A 19658-nucleotide genomic window follows, 5' to 3' on the forward strand; every position below is an offset into this window, starting at 1 on the left:
GCAAGCAACCCAAAAAGGAAATGTGGCTTATGTGGTAGAGTACTAGCCTATAGCAGAAAACATTAAGGGAGAGCACAAGGCCCTGAGTTCAAGTCCCATTACCAGTGTTGTAATGTCCTTAGAGTCAAGAAAATCCACGAGGCACAGTTAAAGGTGACAAGGAGTTTTATTTGGCCAGCCAACAATTGCCTAGTCCTGGGAGGATCAAGAACATCACCAACCTCCAGTGTTTTTATATAGGTCAGAACTACACACAGGTGGTGGTTTACAGAAGCTCAAAGATGATTGGGGGCAGGGATATTCTTCAGCTGTGGTCAGGACCAGGCAAACAGCATTCTGGAAGCCAGAGATTCAGTACTGGAAGTGAGGGTTATACCACAGAGTAAAGAAAAAAGAAAAGAAGAAAAGCCAAGCACATGTGGCTCACATCTGTAATCCTAGCTACTCAGGATGCTAAGATCTGTGAATTGCAATTCAAAACCAGACTGGGAAGGATGGTGAGATTCTTTTTTTTTTTTTTTTTTTTGTCTGCCGTGGGGCTTGAACTCTGGGCCTGGGCGCTGTCCCTCAGCTCTTCAGCTCAAGGCGAGCACTCTACCACTTGAGCTACAGCGCCACTTCTGGTTTTCTGGTGGTTTAATGGAGATAGGAGTCTCACGGTCTCTCCTGCCTGGGCTGGCTTTGAACCACGATCCTCAGATCTCAGCCTCCTGAGTAGCTAGGATTACAGGCATGAGCCACCAGCGCCCGGTGGATGGTGAGATTCTTATTCTAAGTTGACCACCAAAAAGCTAGAAGAGGAGCTGTGGCTCAAGTGGTAGAGTACTGGCTTCGGGTGAAAAGCTAAGGGGCAGATCCTAAGCCCTGAGTTCAAGTCCCAGGACTGGTATTAAAAGAAAAGGCCCTAGGTGGGCACCAGTGGCTCATGCCTGTAATCCTAACTACTCAGGAGGCTGAGATCTGAGGATCGCAGTTTGAAGCCAGACCAGGCAGCGAAGTCCATGAGAGTCTTATCTCCAATTAACCACCAGAAAACAGGAAGTGGCATTGTGGCTCAAAGTGGTAGAGTGTTAGCCTTGATGAAAAAAGTGCAGACAGCTACCAGGTCCTGAGTTCAAAACCCACGACAAAGATAAGAAAGAGGGCTGGGAAGGTGGCTCAGTGGTAGTATTTGCCTTGCATGGATGAGGCCCTGGATTCTATTCCTCAACACAACATAAGCAGAAAAAGCCAGAAGTGGTACAAGTGGTAGAGCACTAGCCTTGAGCTGAAGAGCTGAGGGACAGCGCCCAGGCCCAGAGTTCAAGACTCACAACCAACAACAACAAAAAAAAAAAAAAAAAAAAAAAAAGGAAGGAAAGGAAAAGAGGCTGAGCTGGACTCTGGTGGCTCACCCCTATAATCCTAGCTACTTGGGGGCTGGGAAGGTGGCTCAGTGGTAGAGCACTTGCCTTGCATGCATGGGGCCCTGGGTTCGATTCCTCAGCACCACATAAGCAGAAAAAGCTGGAAGTGGCGCTGTGGCTCAAGTGGTAGAGTGCTAGCCTTGAGCTGAAGAGCTGAGGGACAGTGCCCAGACCGAGTTCAGGCCCCATGACTGGCAAAAAAAAAAAAAATCCTAGCTACTCAGAAAGCTGAGATCTTGAGGATCATGGTTTGAGACCAACCCAGAAAAGTCCATGAGACTTTTTTTTTTTTTTTTTTTGTCAGTTGTGGGGCCTGAATTCTGGGCCTGGGCGCTGTCCCTCAGCTCTTCAGCTCAAGGCTAGTGCTCAACCACTTGAGCCACAGCACCTCTTCCAGCTTTTTTCCGCTTACATGGTACTGAGAAATTGAACCCAGGGCCTGAAGCACGCAAGGTAAGCACTCTACCACTGAACCACCTTCCCAGTCCCCCCAAAATAAATTTTGTAATGAAATAAATAAAAATAATAAAAAAGAAAAGGTTAAAAAAAAAAAAAAGAAAGAAAGAAAAGGTCAGGTGTAGTGCCTTGTAATCCTAGCTACTCAGGAGGCTGAGATCTCAGGATCCATAGTTCAAAGCTAGCCTGGGCAGGAAAGTCCCTGAGACTCTTTATCTCCAATTAACCACTATAAAACCAGCAGTGGAGCTGTGGTTCAAAGTTGTAGAATGCAAGCCTTGAGCAAAAGAGCTCAGGGATGGTGCCCAGGCCCTGAGTTCAAGTCCCTCGACTGATCCCCCCCACCCCCAGCCCGAAACAAAGGCTTTCTAGCCCTCAGGAGGGAGCCCATTTCTGCCTTCAGTTGGGCTGGGCTTAGGGAGGGGACCTGCGCCTTCCTCAGGCCTAAAGCCTCCTCCCATGGGGGCAGGTCCCAGAGGCCTCTATTGAGAAAGGTCAGTCACCCGCAAGACCGTCCCTCCCTCTCCCCCCCTCCCCTCCGACAGCCCCACCCCCAGCCTGGCCTCTGGGAACGCGGATCGGAGCCGCGGTGGACGCTCTAGCTGACCGCTCCGTCACCATGGACGCTGAAGGTGAAGGGGCTGCTCGGCCCCGTGTCCCTCTCTCTCCCCATCCTGGACAGCCCTGTCCCTCTGCCCTTTCCTGGAAGGCCCCGGCCCCCTCCAACTCTCTATGGACTCTTTTCCCTCCCCTCCCCCTCCAGCCTCCAGGACCCCACCCCCACAAGGGCATCCTCTCCCTGTCCCCTCCCCCTGTTGGGCCCCCCACCGTTGAGTTGAGGAGTGAGGAGGCCCCGGGCCCAGGAGAGGGAAGGGAGGCTCGCGGACAGGGACAGAAGTCGGAGTGTGGCCGGGGCAGCGTGTGGACTCTGTCCCCTCTCTAGCCGCTGGGTAGAAGCCGAGGCAAAGTCCTGTGGAATCTGCTAGGTGGAATTGGGGTGGGGTGGGGGGTGGGGGATCTGCATGGCTGTGACCTGACACTGGGGGGGGGGGTCTCAGGACTCCCCCAGGGACAGGCTGCGGCAGGCCTCTGAGCCCCCAGGGCCCCATTTCCTTGACTTTGTAAGCTTTCCATGCATAGGCTCCAGCAGCTCTGAGGCTAAGTCCGGGGCGCACAGCCTGAGGCCCCTCAATTTCCACCCTGCCCCCTGAGCCTCTCCTCTCTGCCCCTCCACTGTCTTCTCCTGGGCTGGGGTTCTTGCACTAGCCCCTGGGGGCTCCGGTGAACTGGCTCTTGGGGTCTCCTGCAGGACAACAGGCTCCCACCCCTTGCAGCAGCTCCGGGAGCCAGGGCAAGTCACTTAGAGGGGAGGAGCCTTGGTTTGCACATGGGGGGGGGGGTGGAGCTGATGGCCAGGCCTCAGGGCTATAGAGACAGTTAACTACTGTGGCACAGGTGCTGGAGTATTGCCATCCTGGGCCCCAGGGGAATTCAGGACCCCCCCCCTCCCCCCCCCCCGTGTGTGTGTGTGTGTGTGTGTGTGTGTGTGTGTGTGTGTGCCAGTACTAGAACTTGAACTTAGGGCCTTGTGCTCATATTCTGTCTCACTTAGCTTTTTGGTGGTGGTGGTGGTGGTTGTAGGGCTTGAACTCAGGGCCTGGGCATTGTCCCTCAGCTCTTCAGCTCAAGGTGAGCACTCTACTGTACTACTACTTGATCCACAGCGCCACTTCCTGTTTTCTGGTGGTTCTTTGGAGAAAAGAGTCTCACGGGCTTTCCTGCCTGGGTTGGCTTTGAACTGTGATCCTCAGATCTCAGCCTCCTGAGTAGCTAGGATGACAGGCGTGAGCCACCGGCACCTGGCTGTCATTTAGCTTTTTTGCTCAAGGCTGGCCCTTTACCACTTGAGCTACACTTCCACTTCTGGTTTGAGTAGAAAAGCCAAGTGAGAGGGGGATGAGGCTCTGAATTCAAGCCACAACACACACACACACACACACACACACACACACAAACACACACACACACACACACACACACACTTCTGTGCTAATACCCTATTGTATCGTGAGCAGAGAGAACTCTAGTCCTGGCTTCTCCTTGAGGCCTGCTCAGCCTGACCTTATCCCAAGATTCTTGGTTGCCCTATGCCTTTCCAGTCTACAAGTGCCAGGGCTTTCCTGAGTGACCTGTGGCCCCTCCATTCTCTGCAGAGCACCTTCACCCCATCAAATTCCCACAGACACTCAGGCCAGCTCTTCCCAAGCCCTACCCAGGCCTCTCTTGCCCTCACCCTCTACAGCATCCCATATTCCGAAAGTCTACACATCAGGTTAGCACTTAGGTGATGGGGGTAAGGGGTTCACCCAGAACCTTTTTGGAAGTCATTTTCCTTCTCTAAGGAGAGAAAGGGTTCATGCCTGAAATCCTAGCTACTCAGGAAGCTGAGGTCTGAAGATTGCTATTCAAAACCAGCCTTGGTAGAAAAGTCCACAAAAGACTCAGATCTCCAATTGAGCAGCAAAAAGCTAGGAGTAGAGGTGTGGTTCAAGTGATAGAACACCACGGCGTCTAGGCCCTGAGTTCAATTCCCACCAACAAGCATTGAATATACAACAAGCACTGAAAATAGACTTCATTGCCAAATCCAGTGGTGGTGTGGGAGGGTGAAATGGGTCTGTGAATCCTGGAGCAGGTTTGCCAGGGTTTGTGAGCCCAACATCACAATTCCCACCCGTGCGAATGTTGACAAGTTATTATTCTTACTTTTTTAAATGTATTATTTGTGTTTGCCAGTTCCTGAGTTTCAAGTCAGGGCCTGGTGCTGGCTTTGCTTGCTTGCTTTGCTGGTGCTCTACCACTTGAACCACACCTCCAGTCCTGCTTTTCTTGCTGACTATTTGAAAGGAAATAGATACCACTTTTATTCACATTGTAGTCACTCCGGAGAAAGGGTTAAGAAGGAATTCCCTTGAGATATCAGGGTTATATTCCTCCCCCTTCCCTCCTCGCCCCCCATGATGAAACTATCTTCTCAGAAGTCCAGGGACCTTGAAACCACTTTGAATGGCCAACCCTCTAGAACTAGAATCTGGAGAACTGCCGTGTATCGCTTCTCCCATCCTCCTCCTGCAGCTGCAGAGACACTAACTGGTGTGTTGAAGTGAGCCCCTTTGGGGAACAGCTGCTAATCAGGAAAGCCTGGATATTCAAAGCTACTCACAGAAATCCCTTTTGTTGGAAATTCAAGAGCCAGGGGGCTGAGGGGGGGGTGGGGGGGGCGGGGGGGGCTAACGAAACACCAGATGTGTTTATTTATTTTCTACTAGTGGAAAGTGCCTCTGCTCAAGGCAATCAGGACAGTGGATCTCCCTGAAGTGGGTGCCAGGAAAACCCTGGGGTCCACACAGACACAGCTGGGTGTTCTACATAGCCCAGCTGTGGAGAGGAAAGGCCTCGGTCCCCGTTTATCTTATTTTCTAGCTGATCAGTTTCTAGCTCTACCCTTTAGATCATTTCCTTTTACATGTCTGGGTTTTTTTTTTTTTTAATCTAGAAATACAAATCTTACGTAGCTTGAAGGATTGTGGGTAGAATTTCTAGCAATATATGGAAAATGTCTGGTACTTGGAAGCCATTGTTCTCCTTGATGCTCAGAAGTTCAGGCTTCAAGCTACAAATTTGATTGATTGATTGATTGATTGATGGCTTTTTTTTTTCTAGTCCTGGGCCTTGAACGCAGGGCCTGAGTGTTGTCCCTGAGCCTCTTTGTGCTCAAGATTAGTGTTTGATCAATGGAGCCACAGAGCCACTTCTGGCTTTTTCTGAGTAGTTTATTGGAGATAAGAGTCTTCACAGACTTTCCTTCCAGGTCTTACAACCTCGAGCCTCAGATCTTACTCTCCTGAGTAGTTAGGGGTACAGATGTGAGCCACCGTGCCTGGCCACATTCTAGAAGGATTTTTCTTTGTCTGTATGTGCCAATTCTGGGGCTTGAACTCAGGGCCTGGGCATTGTCTCTGAGCTTTTTTGCTCAAAGGCTAGAGCTCTACCACTTGAATCACAGATCTACTTTTGGCTTTTTGGTGATTGATCAGAGATAAGAGTCTCCCGAACTTTCCTGCCTGGTCTGGCTTTGAACCTTGATCTTCAGATCTCAGCCTCTTGAGTAGCTCGGATTACAGGTGGGAGCCACTGGTACCCTATTCATGAGCATTGTTTTTTGACCTTCATGTGTCAAAGTTACAGAGTACAATGAAGCATGACTTAGAACCTGGAAACCGGGGAACCCCCCACCCCAAGATTCTGCCACAGTCTGCAGTGGACCCCAGCAGCTCAGATCCTGAAAGGTTTCCAGATGCTTCTAAGGCATAGCCCCGTGTGAGGGCCCCACATCTCCAGCATCCCTTTCTTCATGTTCCTGTGGCTTCGGGCCGCACCACACAGCATCAATACTGTGTGGCCAACACCTCCTGGCTGCTAAGTCCAGTGACCCATTTTTCAGGCTTCCTCCTACTTGTTCTGCCCACACCCTGCTTCTAGAACCCTCTTCTTACCCAACCCCAGACATCCGGCCTGCTTCTTAAGTAGCCACGCTGCTACTTGCCCTTGCCTTACTGACAATTCCCAGAGCCCTCTGCGTAGGCCCTGTGGCCTCATCCACTGCCATCTGCTGTCACTGTCTCTGTTACTACCCCCGGGTGGCTCTGATCTCTCTACTCCCCACCCCTGCATCCCTGGATCCTCTCTGTCTGGGCACTGTCCCTAAGTTATTGTTGTTGTTTTCTTCAAAACTAGCACTCCACCACTTGAATCACAGCCTTACTGGGACAGCTGAGTTCAAGCCCCAGGACTAGCTCACTGGCATGTGCATGTGCGCATGTGCATGCGTGCATGTACACACACACACACACAAGCTACAATCACCTTATTCCTTAGCTCCCAGTTCTATGATGGTTTCAGAATCTGCCCACACTCTTCTTTTTTTGTTGGTTCTGGAACTCAGGGTGTGGATGCTGTCCGTGAGCTTTTTTGGCTCAAGGCAAGCACTCTGCCACTTTTTATTGTTGTTGTTTTGTCAGTCGTGGGGCCTGAACTCTGGGCCTGAGTGCTGTCCCTTAGCTCTTCAGCTCAAGGCTAGTGCTCTACCATTTGAGCTACGGCACCATTTCTGGCGTTTTCTGTTTATGTGGTGCTGAGGAATCAAACCCAGGGTCTCATGCATGCAAGGCAAGCAAGCACTCTACGACTGAGCCACCTTCCCAGCCCAGCACTCTGCCACTTTAAGCTACAGCTTCACTTATGGTTTCCTAGTGGTTAACTGGAGATAAGAGTCTCAGGGACTTCCCTGCCTGGGTTGGGTTTGAACCATGATCCTCAGATCTCAGCCTCCTGAGCAGCTAGGATTACAGGCACGAGCCACCAGCATCTGGCCTGCCCACACTCTTGAGCTAAGAGGCTTAGCTGTTCTGTCCTGTGGCCTCTTGTGAGTCCTAATCTCAGTTCTCTCCCTGCCTGTTGTTTGCCTTTGAGCCCTGAGCACTGCTCAGTCTCCAATGTCTTCTCCCTCCACACCTCTCCCTGGCAAACTCAACCTTCCCTGCTGACACTCATCTCCTCCTGGCTGCCTCCTTCACACTCAAAAGGCTTCTATCATTAGCAAACACGCCTACTGTGTGCCAGGTGACACCCTGAAGGGCTTTGCAAATATTAGCACCTTTATTTTTATAACAACCTGTGAGGTCATGATCTTATTTGCATGTGGGGTGTATGTGTATGTATGCGCACGCGCACAGTAGAGCTTGAACTCAGGGCCTGGGTTATGTTGCTTAGTTTTCTCCACTCAAGGTTGGTGTTCTATCCCTTGTGCCGTAGATCCGCTTCTGGCTTTTGGGTGGTTTATTGGAGATAAGTCTCTCAGACTTTCCTGTTCAGGCTGGCTTTGAAGCATGACTCTCAGATCTCAGCCTCCTGAGTAGCTAGGATTACAGGCATGAGCCACTGGTGCCTGGCTCAAATTTACTTTTTGTTTTTTTCTTTCAGTACTAGGGTTTGTACCCAGAGCTTTGAGCATGCCAGGCAAGTGTTCTACTACTGAGCCATGCTTCCATCCCGATCTATTTGCATATTTTTAATTCTTTTTTTTTTTGTGGTACTGGAGATTAAAGTTGGGGCTCATGATTTCTAGGCAGATGCTCTACCACTAAGTCATGCTTCCAGCTCTGGTTTTTGCTGGTTAGTTGTTTTTTTTTTGGGGGGGGGAGTTCATGGGGCTTGAACTCAGGGCCTGGGTGCTGTCCCTGAGCTTTTGTGCTCAGAGCTAGTGCTCTGGCATTTTGAACCATAGTGCCACTTCCAGTTTTCTGGTGGTTAATTGGAGATAAGAGTCTCACAGACTTTCCTGCTCAGGCTGGCTTTGAATCGTGATCCTCAGATCTCAGCCTCCTGAGTAGCTAGGATTACAGGTGTGAGTCACTGGTGCCAGGTGCTTGTTAGATTTTTGTTTTTGTTTTTGTTTGTTTTTGGTGGGTCATGGGACTTGAACTCTGGGCCTGGGCACTGTCTCTCAGTGCTTCAGCTGAAGGCGAGAGCTCTACCAGTTGAGCCACAGCACCACTTCTGTTCTCTGGTGGTTTATTGGAGATAAGAGTCTTATGGGCTTTCCTGCCTCGGCTGGCTTTGAACCACGATCCTCAGATCTCAGGCTCCTGAGGAGCTAGGATTACAGGCCTGAGCCACAGGAGCCCGGTGTGCTTGTTAGTTTTTGCGACAGGGTTTCACTTCCTGCCCAGATATGCACCTGGGCCACAATATGCCTACTCTAGGTTTCCTGTAGTTACTGAATGACAAGTGCATGTCCATTCTGTTGAGAATGTTGTCTGAATGGAAACATTCAACGGCAGTCTTTGACTCTAGATTCTTGTACTGTGTGTAACCTGGGTGCTGTTCCTTAGCTTTTCACTCAAGGCTGCCACTGTACCACCTGAGCCAGAACTCTACTTCTGGCATTTTGGTAGTTAATTAGAGATAAGAGTCTCCCTAATTTGTCTGCCTGCATTAGCTTCAAGCTGTGATCCTCAGATCTCAGCCTTCTGAATAGCTAGGATTACAGACATGAGTCACCATCGCCAAGATGAGGTTTTTGTACTTAGAATACTATATTTAGGGCAAAAAGTTTCTACCATGTCAATTAGTGGCTGGGTCCTTTTTTATTATTGCATAATAGATTTGCATTGCATAGATAGATTCTCATTTTGTTTGTTTTGCTTCTCCTTGGCATTAAATTTTTTTCATTATTATAAAGGTGATGTACAGAGGGGTTACAGTTACATAAGTCAAGTAAAGAGTACACTTCTCTTCCCCCCCCTTTTTTTTTCCTTTTTCTGCTAGTCCTGGGGCTTGAACTCAGATCCTGGGCACACTCCCTGAGCTTCTTTTGCTCAAGGCTAGCACTCTACCATTTGAGCCACCTCTTTTTCTGAGTAGTTTATTGGAGACAAGACTCTCACGTACTTTCCTGCTTGGGATGGCTTCAAGCCATGATCCTCCCATCTCAGCCTCCTGAATAGCTAGGATTACAGGCATGAGCCACCAGTGCCTGCCTAAGAGTACATTTCTTTTTGGACAATGTCATCCCTCCCCTTGCTTTCTTCCAGTTTTTCCCTCTTGTCCCCATCTACAAGTTGTATAGTTCATTTTCAACATAGTGTCTAGTGAGTACCACTGGTTGCCTTTGTTCATCCTTTGTTCCCCCCTTTCTGTGTTTTGTTTCTTAAAATCACTGCTTCTAGTTTGAATGGAGGAATTTCAGGGAAGAATATACCTCTCTGCTATTTGTTCCCAGGCCTTTTCCTTAGGTGGGTGGTGAAGGGACCGTCAGCCTGGGCACAGCCAGCTGGGGTTAGGGCAATGCAGATAGATGCTGAAGACTGGCTCAGGGCACGCGGGGTGAGTGATCCCTGAGTGATTGTCTTTGGAGAAGAATGAAACTGGGCATTTCTCTCTGTGTGTGTGTGTGTGTGTGTGTGTGTGTGTGTGTGTGTGTAAGGGATAGAGAAAGAGAGAGCATGCACACGTGTGGCTGTAAAAACAAATACCCTCACACTGGGTCTAATTTTTCTCCCCCATCCCTGGAAAGCCAAATACCTTGATGGCTGGACTCAAGAGGCTGCAAATCTTTCTCTGACCGACAGATGGCGGTGCTGGCCCACATCTGGGTTCCGCCACTGCAGTCTACTCAATAGACCAGAAAGGCAAGTCAGCAGGCCATGCAGGACCTTCGATCACCCTGCTCACACCCCTTATTTCTGAAGCCATGTTTCACAGAAGAGGGTGTCAAACCCAGTTTTCCTGTGTCCTTTCCTCCTTGAATGGCCTTTAGCTCTAAAGGCAACCCAGCTGAAACTTAGAAGAGATTTCTAAAGTAGAAACAAAGGCAGAGAGACAGACAGAGACAGCCAAGCATCTAGTTCTGATCTTATTGCCAATTTGTTGCATGACCTCAGCCAATTTGCCTTTCCTCTGTGGTCCTCATAAAAATCTGAGTTTACATCTTTAATATACTAGGATGAAAAAGACCCATGTTCATAAAGTGCTGGAGGGCTTCCATGTGTATACATAACTAATCTTTGCAGGCAAACAGATAGGAAAAAACAGGGTGGCCTTCATTCAAGTACACACAGGACAGCTGCATGCGTTGTTAGAACATTACATACAGCCAAGTGTAGTAGTGCACAGCTGTAATGCCAGCATTCAGGAGGCTTGAAGCAGAGGATCTCGAGTTCATAGCTACATAGTGAGATCCTGTTTTAAAAGAAAACAAATGCATAACATACTGCTATTATTGGTCTTTTTATATAAATATAAATATATATACATATATATAATTTGAATTTTTGGAAACTTTAGCTGTGCTGTCAACTTTGGAAAAAAGTATCCCAGTTTACCATGTTGAGTTAGCATTGTACAGAAATTAATAGCCATATTGGTCTAGAAATGTTAAACTTAATTTTTTTCCATTTGTACAGGGGTAAACGCACTGTATTAAATATGTAAGGTCTTATCTACATGGGTTTGATTACAGAAACTAATAAAGTATTCTCTAAATAATGAAAAAAATAAAAAGAAAAGAAAACAAACAAGAACCCCAAAACAACTTCCAGGTGGGTGCTGGTGGCTCATGCTTATAATAATTCTAGCTATTCAGGAGTCTGAGATCTGAAAGGATCATAGTTCATAGCCAGCCTGGGTGGTAAAGTCTATGAGACTCTTCATCTCCAATTAACTACCAAAAAGCCTAAGTGGAGTTGTGGCTCAAGAGGTAGGGTGGCAGCCAAGACCAGGGAGCAGGAGACCCTGAGTTCAAACCCCAGTATTGCCACAAAAAGAAAAGATGAAAGAAAAAAAAACTAAAAAGAACATGGTGCCGGGTGCTGGTGGCTCATGCCTGTAATCTTAGCTACTCAGGAGGCTGCGATCTGAAGATCCCGGTTCAATGCCAGCCTGGGTAGGAAAGCCCGCAAGACTCTTATCTCCAATGAATCACCAGAAAACTGGAAGTGGCGCTGTAGCTCAAGTGGTAGAGCGCCCGCCTTGAGCTGAAGAGCTGAGGAACAGCACCCAGGCCCAGAGTTCAAGCCCCACAAGAAAAGAGCATGGTCATGACAGGAAGAAACCCATATCTGGCTTTTTAAAAAGATTATGTGATTCTTATTAGAAATGAATCTCACTAGATTGTCCTGTATTTCAATTTGTCCCGTGCTCTGAGTCCACACTGGGGCCGGCCTCACCTCTAGGATCCAGCTCTCCTCCCTGGTTGGCTAGTCCCCCTCCCCTGGATCTAGCTCTCCTCTCTGGTTGGCTAGCTCCCGCCCCGCCCCCTTATTTATCTCTCCTCCCTGATTGGCTAGTCTCCCTCCCCTGGATCCAGCTCTCCTCTCTGATTGGCTAGCGCCCGATGCAACAGGTTGTTACATATTCTGTCTCCCGCAGGGTAGGCAGCCGCAGCCCACCAACGTGGCGCCCGTGTTGTTCCTTTGCAGGCCTGGAGCTCCTGCTGCCCCCGACCACCCTGGCCGCCCTGGCGGACAGCTGGCTCCAGGAGGACTGTCCGGGCCTCAACTTCGCAGCTCTGGTGACCGGGGCAGGCCCCGCGCAGGCGGCACTGTGGGCCAAATCGCCCGGGGTCCTGGCCGGACGGCCTTTCTTCGATGCCATCTTTGCCCGGCTCAGCTGCCAGGTGTCCTGGCTCCTCCCGGAGGGCTCGAAGCTGGTCCCGGTGGTCAAGGTGGCCGAGGTCCGGGGCCCTGCGCACCGCCTGCTGCTGGGGGAGCGGGTGGCCCTGAACACGCTGGCCCGCTGCAGCGGGGTGGCCAGCGCGGCCGCCTCGGCGGTGGAGGTGGCCCGGGCCGCGGGCTGGGCCGGGCGCGTGGCCGGCACGCGGAAGACCACACCCGGCTTCCGGCTGGTGGAGAAGTACGGGCTCCTGGTGGGCGGGGCCGCCTCCCACCGCTACGACCTGGGCGGGCTGGTGATGGTGAAGGACAACCATGTGGTGGCCGCCGGCGGGGTGGCCAAGGTGTGTGTCCCGCTGAGCCTCTGCTCTCCTTCGGGTCCGACCCGCACTCTGATCACAGCCCTTCTCTCTACCAGAGCCGCCCGCCGCTGCGCGGTGATCGTGAATCCCGAGTCGGATGCAAGGCGCCCCCCTCTCACAGCCCCTCCACGCGCGTCAGGGAGGGAGGCAGATGCGGTTCACCTGTGTGTTTTTGTGGGCCGGTCCTAGGGCTTGAACTCAGGGCCTGGGCGCTGTACCTTAGCTTTTTCCCTCAAGGCTGGTGCTATGCCACTTGATCCACACCTCCACTTCTTGCTTTTTGCTGGTTAGTTGGACAGTCTCATGGACTTTTCTGCCCAGGTTAGCTTTGAACCTCTCTCTTTAGATCTTATCCTCCTGTCTAGTTAGGATTACAGGAGTGAGCCTACATACACTTTTTTTTTTTTCCCCAGCGGTGGGGCTTGAACTCTGGGCCTGGGCACTGTCCCTCAGCAATTCAGCTCAAGGCGAGCGCTCTACCCCTTGAGCTACAGCAGCACTTCTGGTTTTCTAGTGGTTTACTGAAGATAAGAGTCTTGTAGACTTTCCTGCCCGGGCTGGCTTTGAACCGTGATCTTCAGATCTCACCCCCCCCTTAGCAGTTAGGATTACAGTCATGAGCCACCAGGGCCTGGCTAGACACACTTCTTTTGCCTAGCTACTTTTTTGTTTTGCTGCTTGGTATGCCAGTTCAAGAGCAAAGAACACAATGTTGGGAACACAATGTCAAGGGCTCACTTGAATTTGTGGATTTGTTTTTTTCAGCTGTAGGAATGTGGTATGTGGTCTTTCTTTTCTTTTCTTCCTTCCGTCCTTTCTTTCTCTTCTCTCTCTCTCTCTCTCTCTCTCTCTCTCTGTGGGGGGGGGGTCCTGGGGTTTAAACTCAGGGCCTGGGCACCATCTCTGTGTTTGTCTCTCTCTCTCCCTCAAGGCTAGTGCTCTGCCACTTGAGCCACAGCTCCACTTCCAGCTTTTTTTGGGGGGGGGGGGAGGGTGGCAGTTTATTGGAGATAAGAGTCTCATGGACTTCCCTGCCTGGGCTGACTTCAAAACATGATCCTCAGACCTAAGTCTCCTGAATTGTTAGGATTACAGGCATAAGCCACTGGGCACTCAGTTGTAGGATTTTTTTTTTTTTTTTTGGTCCAGTCTTGGGGCCTGAACTCTGGGCCTGGGCGCTGTCCCTCAGCTCTTCAGCTCAAGGCTAGCGCTCTACCACTTGAGCCACAGCGCCACTTTCAGCTTTTTTCTTTTTGCTTATGTGGTGCTGAGGAATTGAACCCAGGGCCTCATGCATGCAAGGCAAGCGCTCTACCACTGAGCCACCTTCCCAGCCCCTATAGGGATGTTTTTGAAGACCCTTTTATAGTTCTAATAGTCAAGTCAAACTTGAATTCTGGTCTATTTTTTTTAACCTGCAAAATGGTTTAACCTAATAGAAAGCTCCCCAAATTTTCTCCTCCACCTCCAGTCCCTTCTGTGTCCCAGCTCCTGGCACCCAGTTAACTATCCTCACCCCTCCCCCTCATGGGTTCTAACCCCGCAGGCGGTCCAGGCTGCCCGGCAGGTGACAGACTTCACCCTAAAGATAGAAGTGGAATGCAGCTGCTTGCAGGAGGCCATGCAGGCCGCTGAGGCAGGTGCAGACCTCCTCTTATTGGACAACTTCAAGCCTGAGGTGAGGCGGGATCTGATTGATGGGGAGGGGTCACGGGAGAGAGGACTCTCACCTCCCCTGAGCTTGTGTCTTGTAGGAGCTTCACCCCACAGCTGCTGCGGTGAAGGCCCAGTTCCCAAGTGTGACTGTGGAAGCCAGTGGGGGTGTCACGCTGAGCAACCTCCCCCAGTTCTGTGGGCCCCAGATTGATGTCATCTCTCTGGGGATGCTTACCCAGGCTGCCCCTGCCCTCGATTTCTCCCTCAAGCTGTTTGCCGAAGGGACCACTCCAGTGCCCTACCCCTGCCGATCCTGAAGTCGTGATTGGCTGGACACATCTTTAGTGTGACCTGCCAGGCCTGACTTCACCTCTGTTCACCTCAGTTTCCTCATCTGTAAAATGGGTCTAATAAACTCAACCTGATGGGCTTTTTTATGGTAATAACTTTATGGTAATAATTACCATACACTAAGTGGTCAGTGTTAGAAATGACTAACATGCACTGTTTACTGTCAAGTCAGGGGGCCTCTTTATGGTGTTGTACAAGAAGACACGTTACATGAGAGCTGGCATTGTGCAGCAGAGGATGTACGGGTGGCCTGGATGGCACCTATATGTCATCACTCAGAGATAGCGGATCTATGTTGAAATGCCTAGGGCAGCTTAGATTACTTTTGAAGATGAGGTCTCGTAGACCAGTACCAGTGGCTCACTCCTGTCATCCTAGCTACTCAGGAGGCTGAGATCTGAGAATTGTCTTATACCTGAGAATTTCAAAGGCAGACCCAGGCAAACAGATTTGCGAGACTCTTGTTCTCCAGTTAACCAGCAAAAAGCTGGAGGTGGAAAGCGTGGATCACATGGTAGAGTGCCAGCTGCAGAAAAAGCCAAGTGAAAATGCAAGGCCCTGACTTCATGCCCTAGTTGCAGCATGCCCGTGTGCACACTCACACGCGCGTGCGCACACACACACATGGTCTCACAGTGTAGCCCTGGTTGACCTCAAACTTTCAATTGAGTAGTTCCTGCCAGCTCAATCTTCCTAGCTGGGACTACAGGTGAATCTCACAGCCTTTGGTTTAAAACGGCTATTTCAGCACATAGAAAACAGAAAAAAAAATTGGTCAAAGTCCAACAGTTTCATCATCATTATTATTGTTATTGTTATGAGAGAGAGAGAGAGAGAGAGAGAGAGAAATAACTGTTAGAAAGATGGAGGAGAAAGGAAGGAAATAGGCCAAACTCCATATCAACAGACCAGGACTATTTATTGTCGGGGAAGGACACGGTCCTTCCTGTGGGTCTGGCGGTTGTGGGGTAGGGTTGGAGTGAAGGTTTTTATAGGGGCTGAGCAAAGAGACAGCGGTATATGAGTCTAGTATAGGGAGGCGACTGCAGGTGGAGGCAGAGAATAGAAGGTCCCCTTCTCCAAGGTCTCAAGCTTTTTAATGTTCAAACAGCTCTACATCTGTCTTGCCTAGACAGTTTGACCTTCACAGGATACAGGGTTGGTTTTTTTTTGGTCTTTCAACCTTTTAACCCTTTCCTGGCCTCAGAGCCTTACACGCTGGGCCCACCCTGAAATGTTTACAACCAGGCTCAGTTCCCATTGCCCTGCCTGGGTCAGGCAGTCTGCGCCTCTCTTTGGTGGCTTGCCTGGCATCTGTATGCACCTGGGAAAAACGGGGTGGGGGTGACTCCTTCATATTCCATCTTTGGATACATGGAAAGAATGGGCTAAAAGGGGAGAGGAAAGTCCTTCAATAAAGAGTTCAGATCAGCCGGGCGCTGGTGGCTCACGCCTGTAATCCTAGCTACTCAGGAGGCTGAGATCTGAGGATCGTGGTTCAAAGCCAGCCCGGGCAGGAGAGATCGTGAGACTCCTATCTCCAATAAACCACCAGAAAACAGGAAGTGGTGCTGTAGCTCAAGTGGTAGAGCGCTCGCCTTGAGCTGAAGAGCTGAGGGACAGCGCCCAGACCCAGAGTTCAAGCCCCACGACCGACAAAAAAAAAAAGGAGTTCAGATCAGAGGCAGGAGTCCCAAGCCCTTTATCCTTCATGCACCAGCTGTGCCAGGCTGGGAGCCAACAGTAGAAGGAGATTCATTTGACAGGAGATGCTGGACAGACTTGGTTTGCTGCCTTTGGTGATGTTCTGAGCACAAAAGGCCTCACCCCCAGCGCACAGCCCCGAGGCGGCCCCTGGGATGCACCTGTCCTGTCTGATGCCACCTCCATCCTGTCTGATGCCACCTCCATCCCGTGTCCTGTCTCTCCCAGAGAAGCATGGACACGCTCATCTATGGGGTCCAGCTTTGGAAAGCTCAGATCTGAGAGCCTCCTCTTCCCAGAAGAAGGAGAAGTGAACTTCTGGAAGAACTGGGCACCCAGGAAATTAGATCCAGGAGTGGTCTGGGAATTGAAAAGCAAAACGCTAGGCTCCAGGGGGAAGTGAAGGCCCAGGAGAGGTGTAAGTGGGGAATGTGTACCAGGACTGTCAAGCGCAAATACCTCTGCACTCAAATGTGTAAAGATGGAAGAAGAAGGGAAGTAGACTGTGGCCAAGAGGAAAACGCATGTGACACCATTGTGTTACAGCACTGCCCCCCCCCTTTTTCCTTTTTTTCTTTCTTTTTTTTTTTTTTAAAGAAATCGATGTTGGGTGCTGTTACTCAGGCCTGTAAATCCTAGCTACTCAGGAGGCTGAGATAGGAGGATCATGGTTCAAAGCCAGTCGTAGGACCTGAACTCTGGGCCTGGGCGCTGTCCCTCAGCTCTTCAGCTCAAGGCTAGCGCTCTACCACTTGAGCCACAGCGACACTTCCCACTTTTTCTGCTTATGTGGTGCTAAGGAATCGAACCCAAGGACTCATGCATGCAAGGCAAGCACTCTACCACTGAGCCACCTTCCCAACCCTGTGAGATTCTTATCTCCAAATAACCACACACACACACACACACACACACACACACACACAACCCAAAACAAAACCAAAAAACAGAAATAAAGCTGTGGTTAAAAAGCTAAAAAGCGGGGCTGGGAAGGTGGCTCAGTGGTAGAGTGCTTGCCTTGCATGCCAGAGGCCCTGGGTTCAATTCCTCAGGACCACATAAGCAAAATGAAAAAAAGCTGGAAGTGGCGCTGTGGCTCAAGTGGTAGAGCGCTAGCCTTGAGCTGAAGAGCTGAGGGACAGCGCCCAGACCCAGAGTTCAGGCTCCATGACCGGACTCAAAAAAAAAAAAAAAAAAAGCTAAAAAGCTCAGGGACAGTACTCAGGCCCTGAATTCAAGCCCTAGGACCAGCACAGAAAAACAGAACAAAACAAAACAAAGATCTCCCAGGCTGAATCTTAAGTTCACCTTTAAGTTTACCCTTGAACCCAGAAACCACTCAGCACTTACAGGAAACTCCAGATGTGAGAGCTGGGGAGGAGATCCCATTATAGAAGGAAGGAAATGGCTCTTGGGTGAGCACAGGCAACATACTCCTTCCTTGCAAGGAGCTGGGCTTCCAGGCAGAGGGCATTGCACGGGCAAAGGCCCAGAGGTAGGAAATAGCTTGTATAGGGGGGGTGTAGTATTGGAAGCTGGACTTGCGAAAGCAAGTCAGCTTGGAGATAGACTGGCTCCAGACCACAAAATGGGCAGAGGATTTGGATTCTGTCCCAAGAACAATCAGATTCAAGCTGGAAAATGAGATAAGCATATTTGCAGTTGAATCCAGTCCACAGCAGGAAGATGCATTTAAGGGGGGGGGGAGGGGGAAGGGCAGAGAGGCTACAGAGGGCCAGGAGCAGGGCTGCCCAAGACGGCTTGGATGTAGGTCAGACCAAGTGGGGCTGGGGAGAATGAGATGCAGGCAGAGGATAGACATCTCTAGGCTCAGCGGGCAGAAGGAGCTGGTGAGTTAGAGGCGGGAGGAAGGATTGGGTGTGGCCAGACAGGCATCACCATTGTGAACTGGTGGATGAAAAGAAAATGGTGGCGATTGAGTATCTGGTTCAGCATGTGTAGACCTCCTTTCTTTAGAAATGCTCATAGGGAAGGGGGGTGAGGAGTAGTGTCTCTATTTTACCCCTAAATAAACTGGTAGGCTGGGGTATGGCTTAAGTGGTAGAGTGCCTGCTTAGCAAGCTCAAGGCTCTGAGTTCAAACCCCAGGTAATCAGCAAAACAAACAAACAAAACACCCAAATCGGAAATGGGGCTGTGGCTCAAAGGGCAGAGTGCCAACTTTGAGCATAAAAGCCAAGCAAGAGCACAAAGTCCTAAGGGCAAGCCCCAATACGGATACACACACACATACACTCACACACACACACATTTTAAAAATAGACAAAAAAAGGTTGGGGGTGTGGCTCAAGGAGTAGATCTTACTAGCAAGCTAGAGCTCCCAGTCACCCATAGCACACATCAATAAAGTGAGGCAGAATTGTGTGTGTGTGTGTGTCCTGGGGCTTGTACTCAGAGCCAGGGTACTGACCCAGAGCTTTTTTGCTCAAGGCTAGTGCTCTATCACTTGACTTACAGCTCCACTTCAAGGTTTTTGGAAGTTCATTAGAGATAAGAGTCCCACAGATTTTCCTGCCCAGGCTGGCTTTGAACCAAGATCCTTAGACCTCAGCCTTCTGTGTAGCTAGGATTATAGGCATGAGCCACCAGGGCCTGACTTTCAGGGCAGAATTTGAAACCTGTATTCTGAAATCTGTCATTCACTTCTTGAAGGATTGTGTATTGAACACCTGGCATGGAAGGCAATATCCAGATGCTGAATATAAAACAATGATTAAGTAGAAAAAGTTATTTTCATTCTACCCTGGGGTTGGGGTAGAAGCAGGGAAGAGCAGGCAAGAAAGAAAGAAAGAAAGAGGGCTGGGAAGATGGCTCAGTGGTAGAGCGCTTGCCTTGCATGCCTGAGGCCCTGGGTTCGATTCCTCAGCACCACATAAGCAAAAAGAAAAAAGCTGGAAGTGGCGCTGTGGCTCAAGTGGTAGAGTGCTAGCCTTGAGCTGAAGAGCTGAGGGACAGTGCCCAGGCCCAGAGTTCAGGCCCCATGACTGGACCCCTCCCCAAAAAAAACACACAAAAAAAGAAAGAGAGAGCGAGAGGAAGGAAGGAAGGAAGGAAGGAAGGAAGGAAGGAAGGAAGGAAGGAAGGAAGGAAGGAAGGAAGGGAAAAAGAAAAGGAGAAAAAAAAAGAAAAAGGACCATTAACTCATAGTGACCACCAGGGGGAGCTGCAGCCACACCTGCCTTCCTTTGATTTCTGGCTCCTCATTCCAGACAATAGCCTAGGTGGGCCTGGGTATTTCAACATCTGCTCAGGAAGAAAGCTGCAGAGGAATTTGAAAGCTGAGATGAATTGCTTCTTTCATTTCCCCTGATGAATCCCATCATCAGATCTTCATCCAATTGCCCCAGGTAACTGGCTTCAAAGCCCTCAAGCCAAGTTGGGCCAGCAGCTGATATTTATTCAACAGCCCCTCCCCCATAACTCCACCCGTATTCTCCAGCTTACTCTCACTCTACCTACCCACTTAGCGTC

The 19658-nt window shown here is 50.1% G+C and overlaps 1 protein-coding gene across 2 annotated transcripts; it reads left to right on the forward strand.

The window, feature by feature from the left end:
* The first annotated feature begins 2404 nt into the window (after nucleotides 1–2404).
* Qprt (quinolinate phosphoribosyltransferase) lies at nucleotides 2405–14555 on the forward strand. 2 transcript variants are annotated; one of them, XM_042666733.1, is made up of 4 exons: nucleotides 2405–2494; nucleotides 11903–12438; nucleotides 14003–14134; nucleotides 14211–14555. In XM_042666733.1, exons 1-4 carry the CDS (start codon nucleotides 2482–2484, stop codon nucleotides 14427–14429), a joined length of 900 nt encoding a protein of 299 aa, XP_042522667.1. In that variant the 5' UTR covers nucleotides 2405–2481; the 3' UTR covers nucleotides 14430–14555. The 2 variants fall into 2 exon arrangements, with proteins under 2 accessions (XP_042522667.1, XP_042522668.1); XM_042666734.1 differs by having other exon boundaries at nucleotides 11903–12156.
* Nucleotides 14556–19658: the final 5103 nt, after the last annotated feature.

This window comes from Dipodomys spectabilis, unplaced genomic scaffold (assembly GCF_019054845.1).
Source record: "Dipodomys spectabilis isolate Male_0828 unplaced genomic scaffold, ASM1905484v1 ptg000366l, whole genome shotgun sequence".
NCBI classification, from domain to species: domain Eukaryota; kingdom Metazoa; phylum Chordata; class Mammalia; order Rodentia; family Heteromyidae; genus Dipodomys; species Dipodomys spectabilis.

What these genes read in the sequence shown, in the direction of transcription:
- Qprt (XM_042666733.1), top strand. An exon ending in CCGCCGGCGGGGTGGCCAAG is followed by an intron (nt 12,439 to 14,002) that starts GTGTGTGTCCCG and finishes CTAACCCCGCAG; the next exon opens with GCGGTCCAGGCTGCCCGGCA. An exon ending in TGGACAACTTCAAGCCTGAG is followed by an intron (nt 14,135 to 14,210) that starts GTGAGGCGGGAT and finishes TGTGTCTTGTAG; the next exon opens with GAGCTTCACCCCACAGCTGC.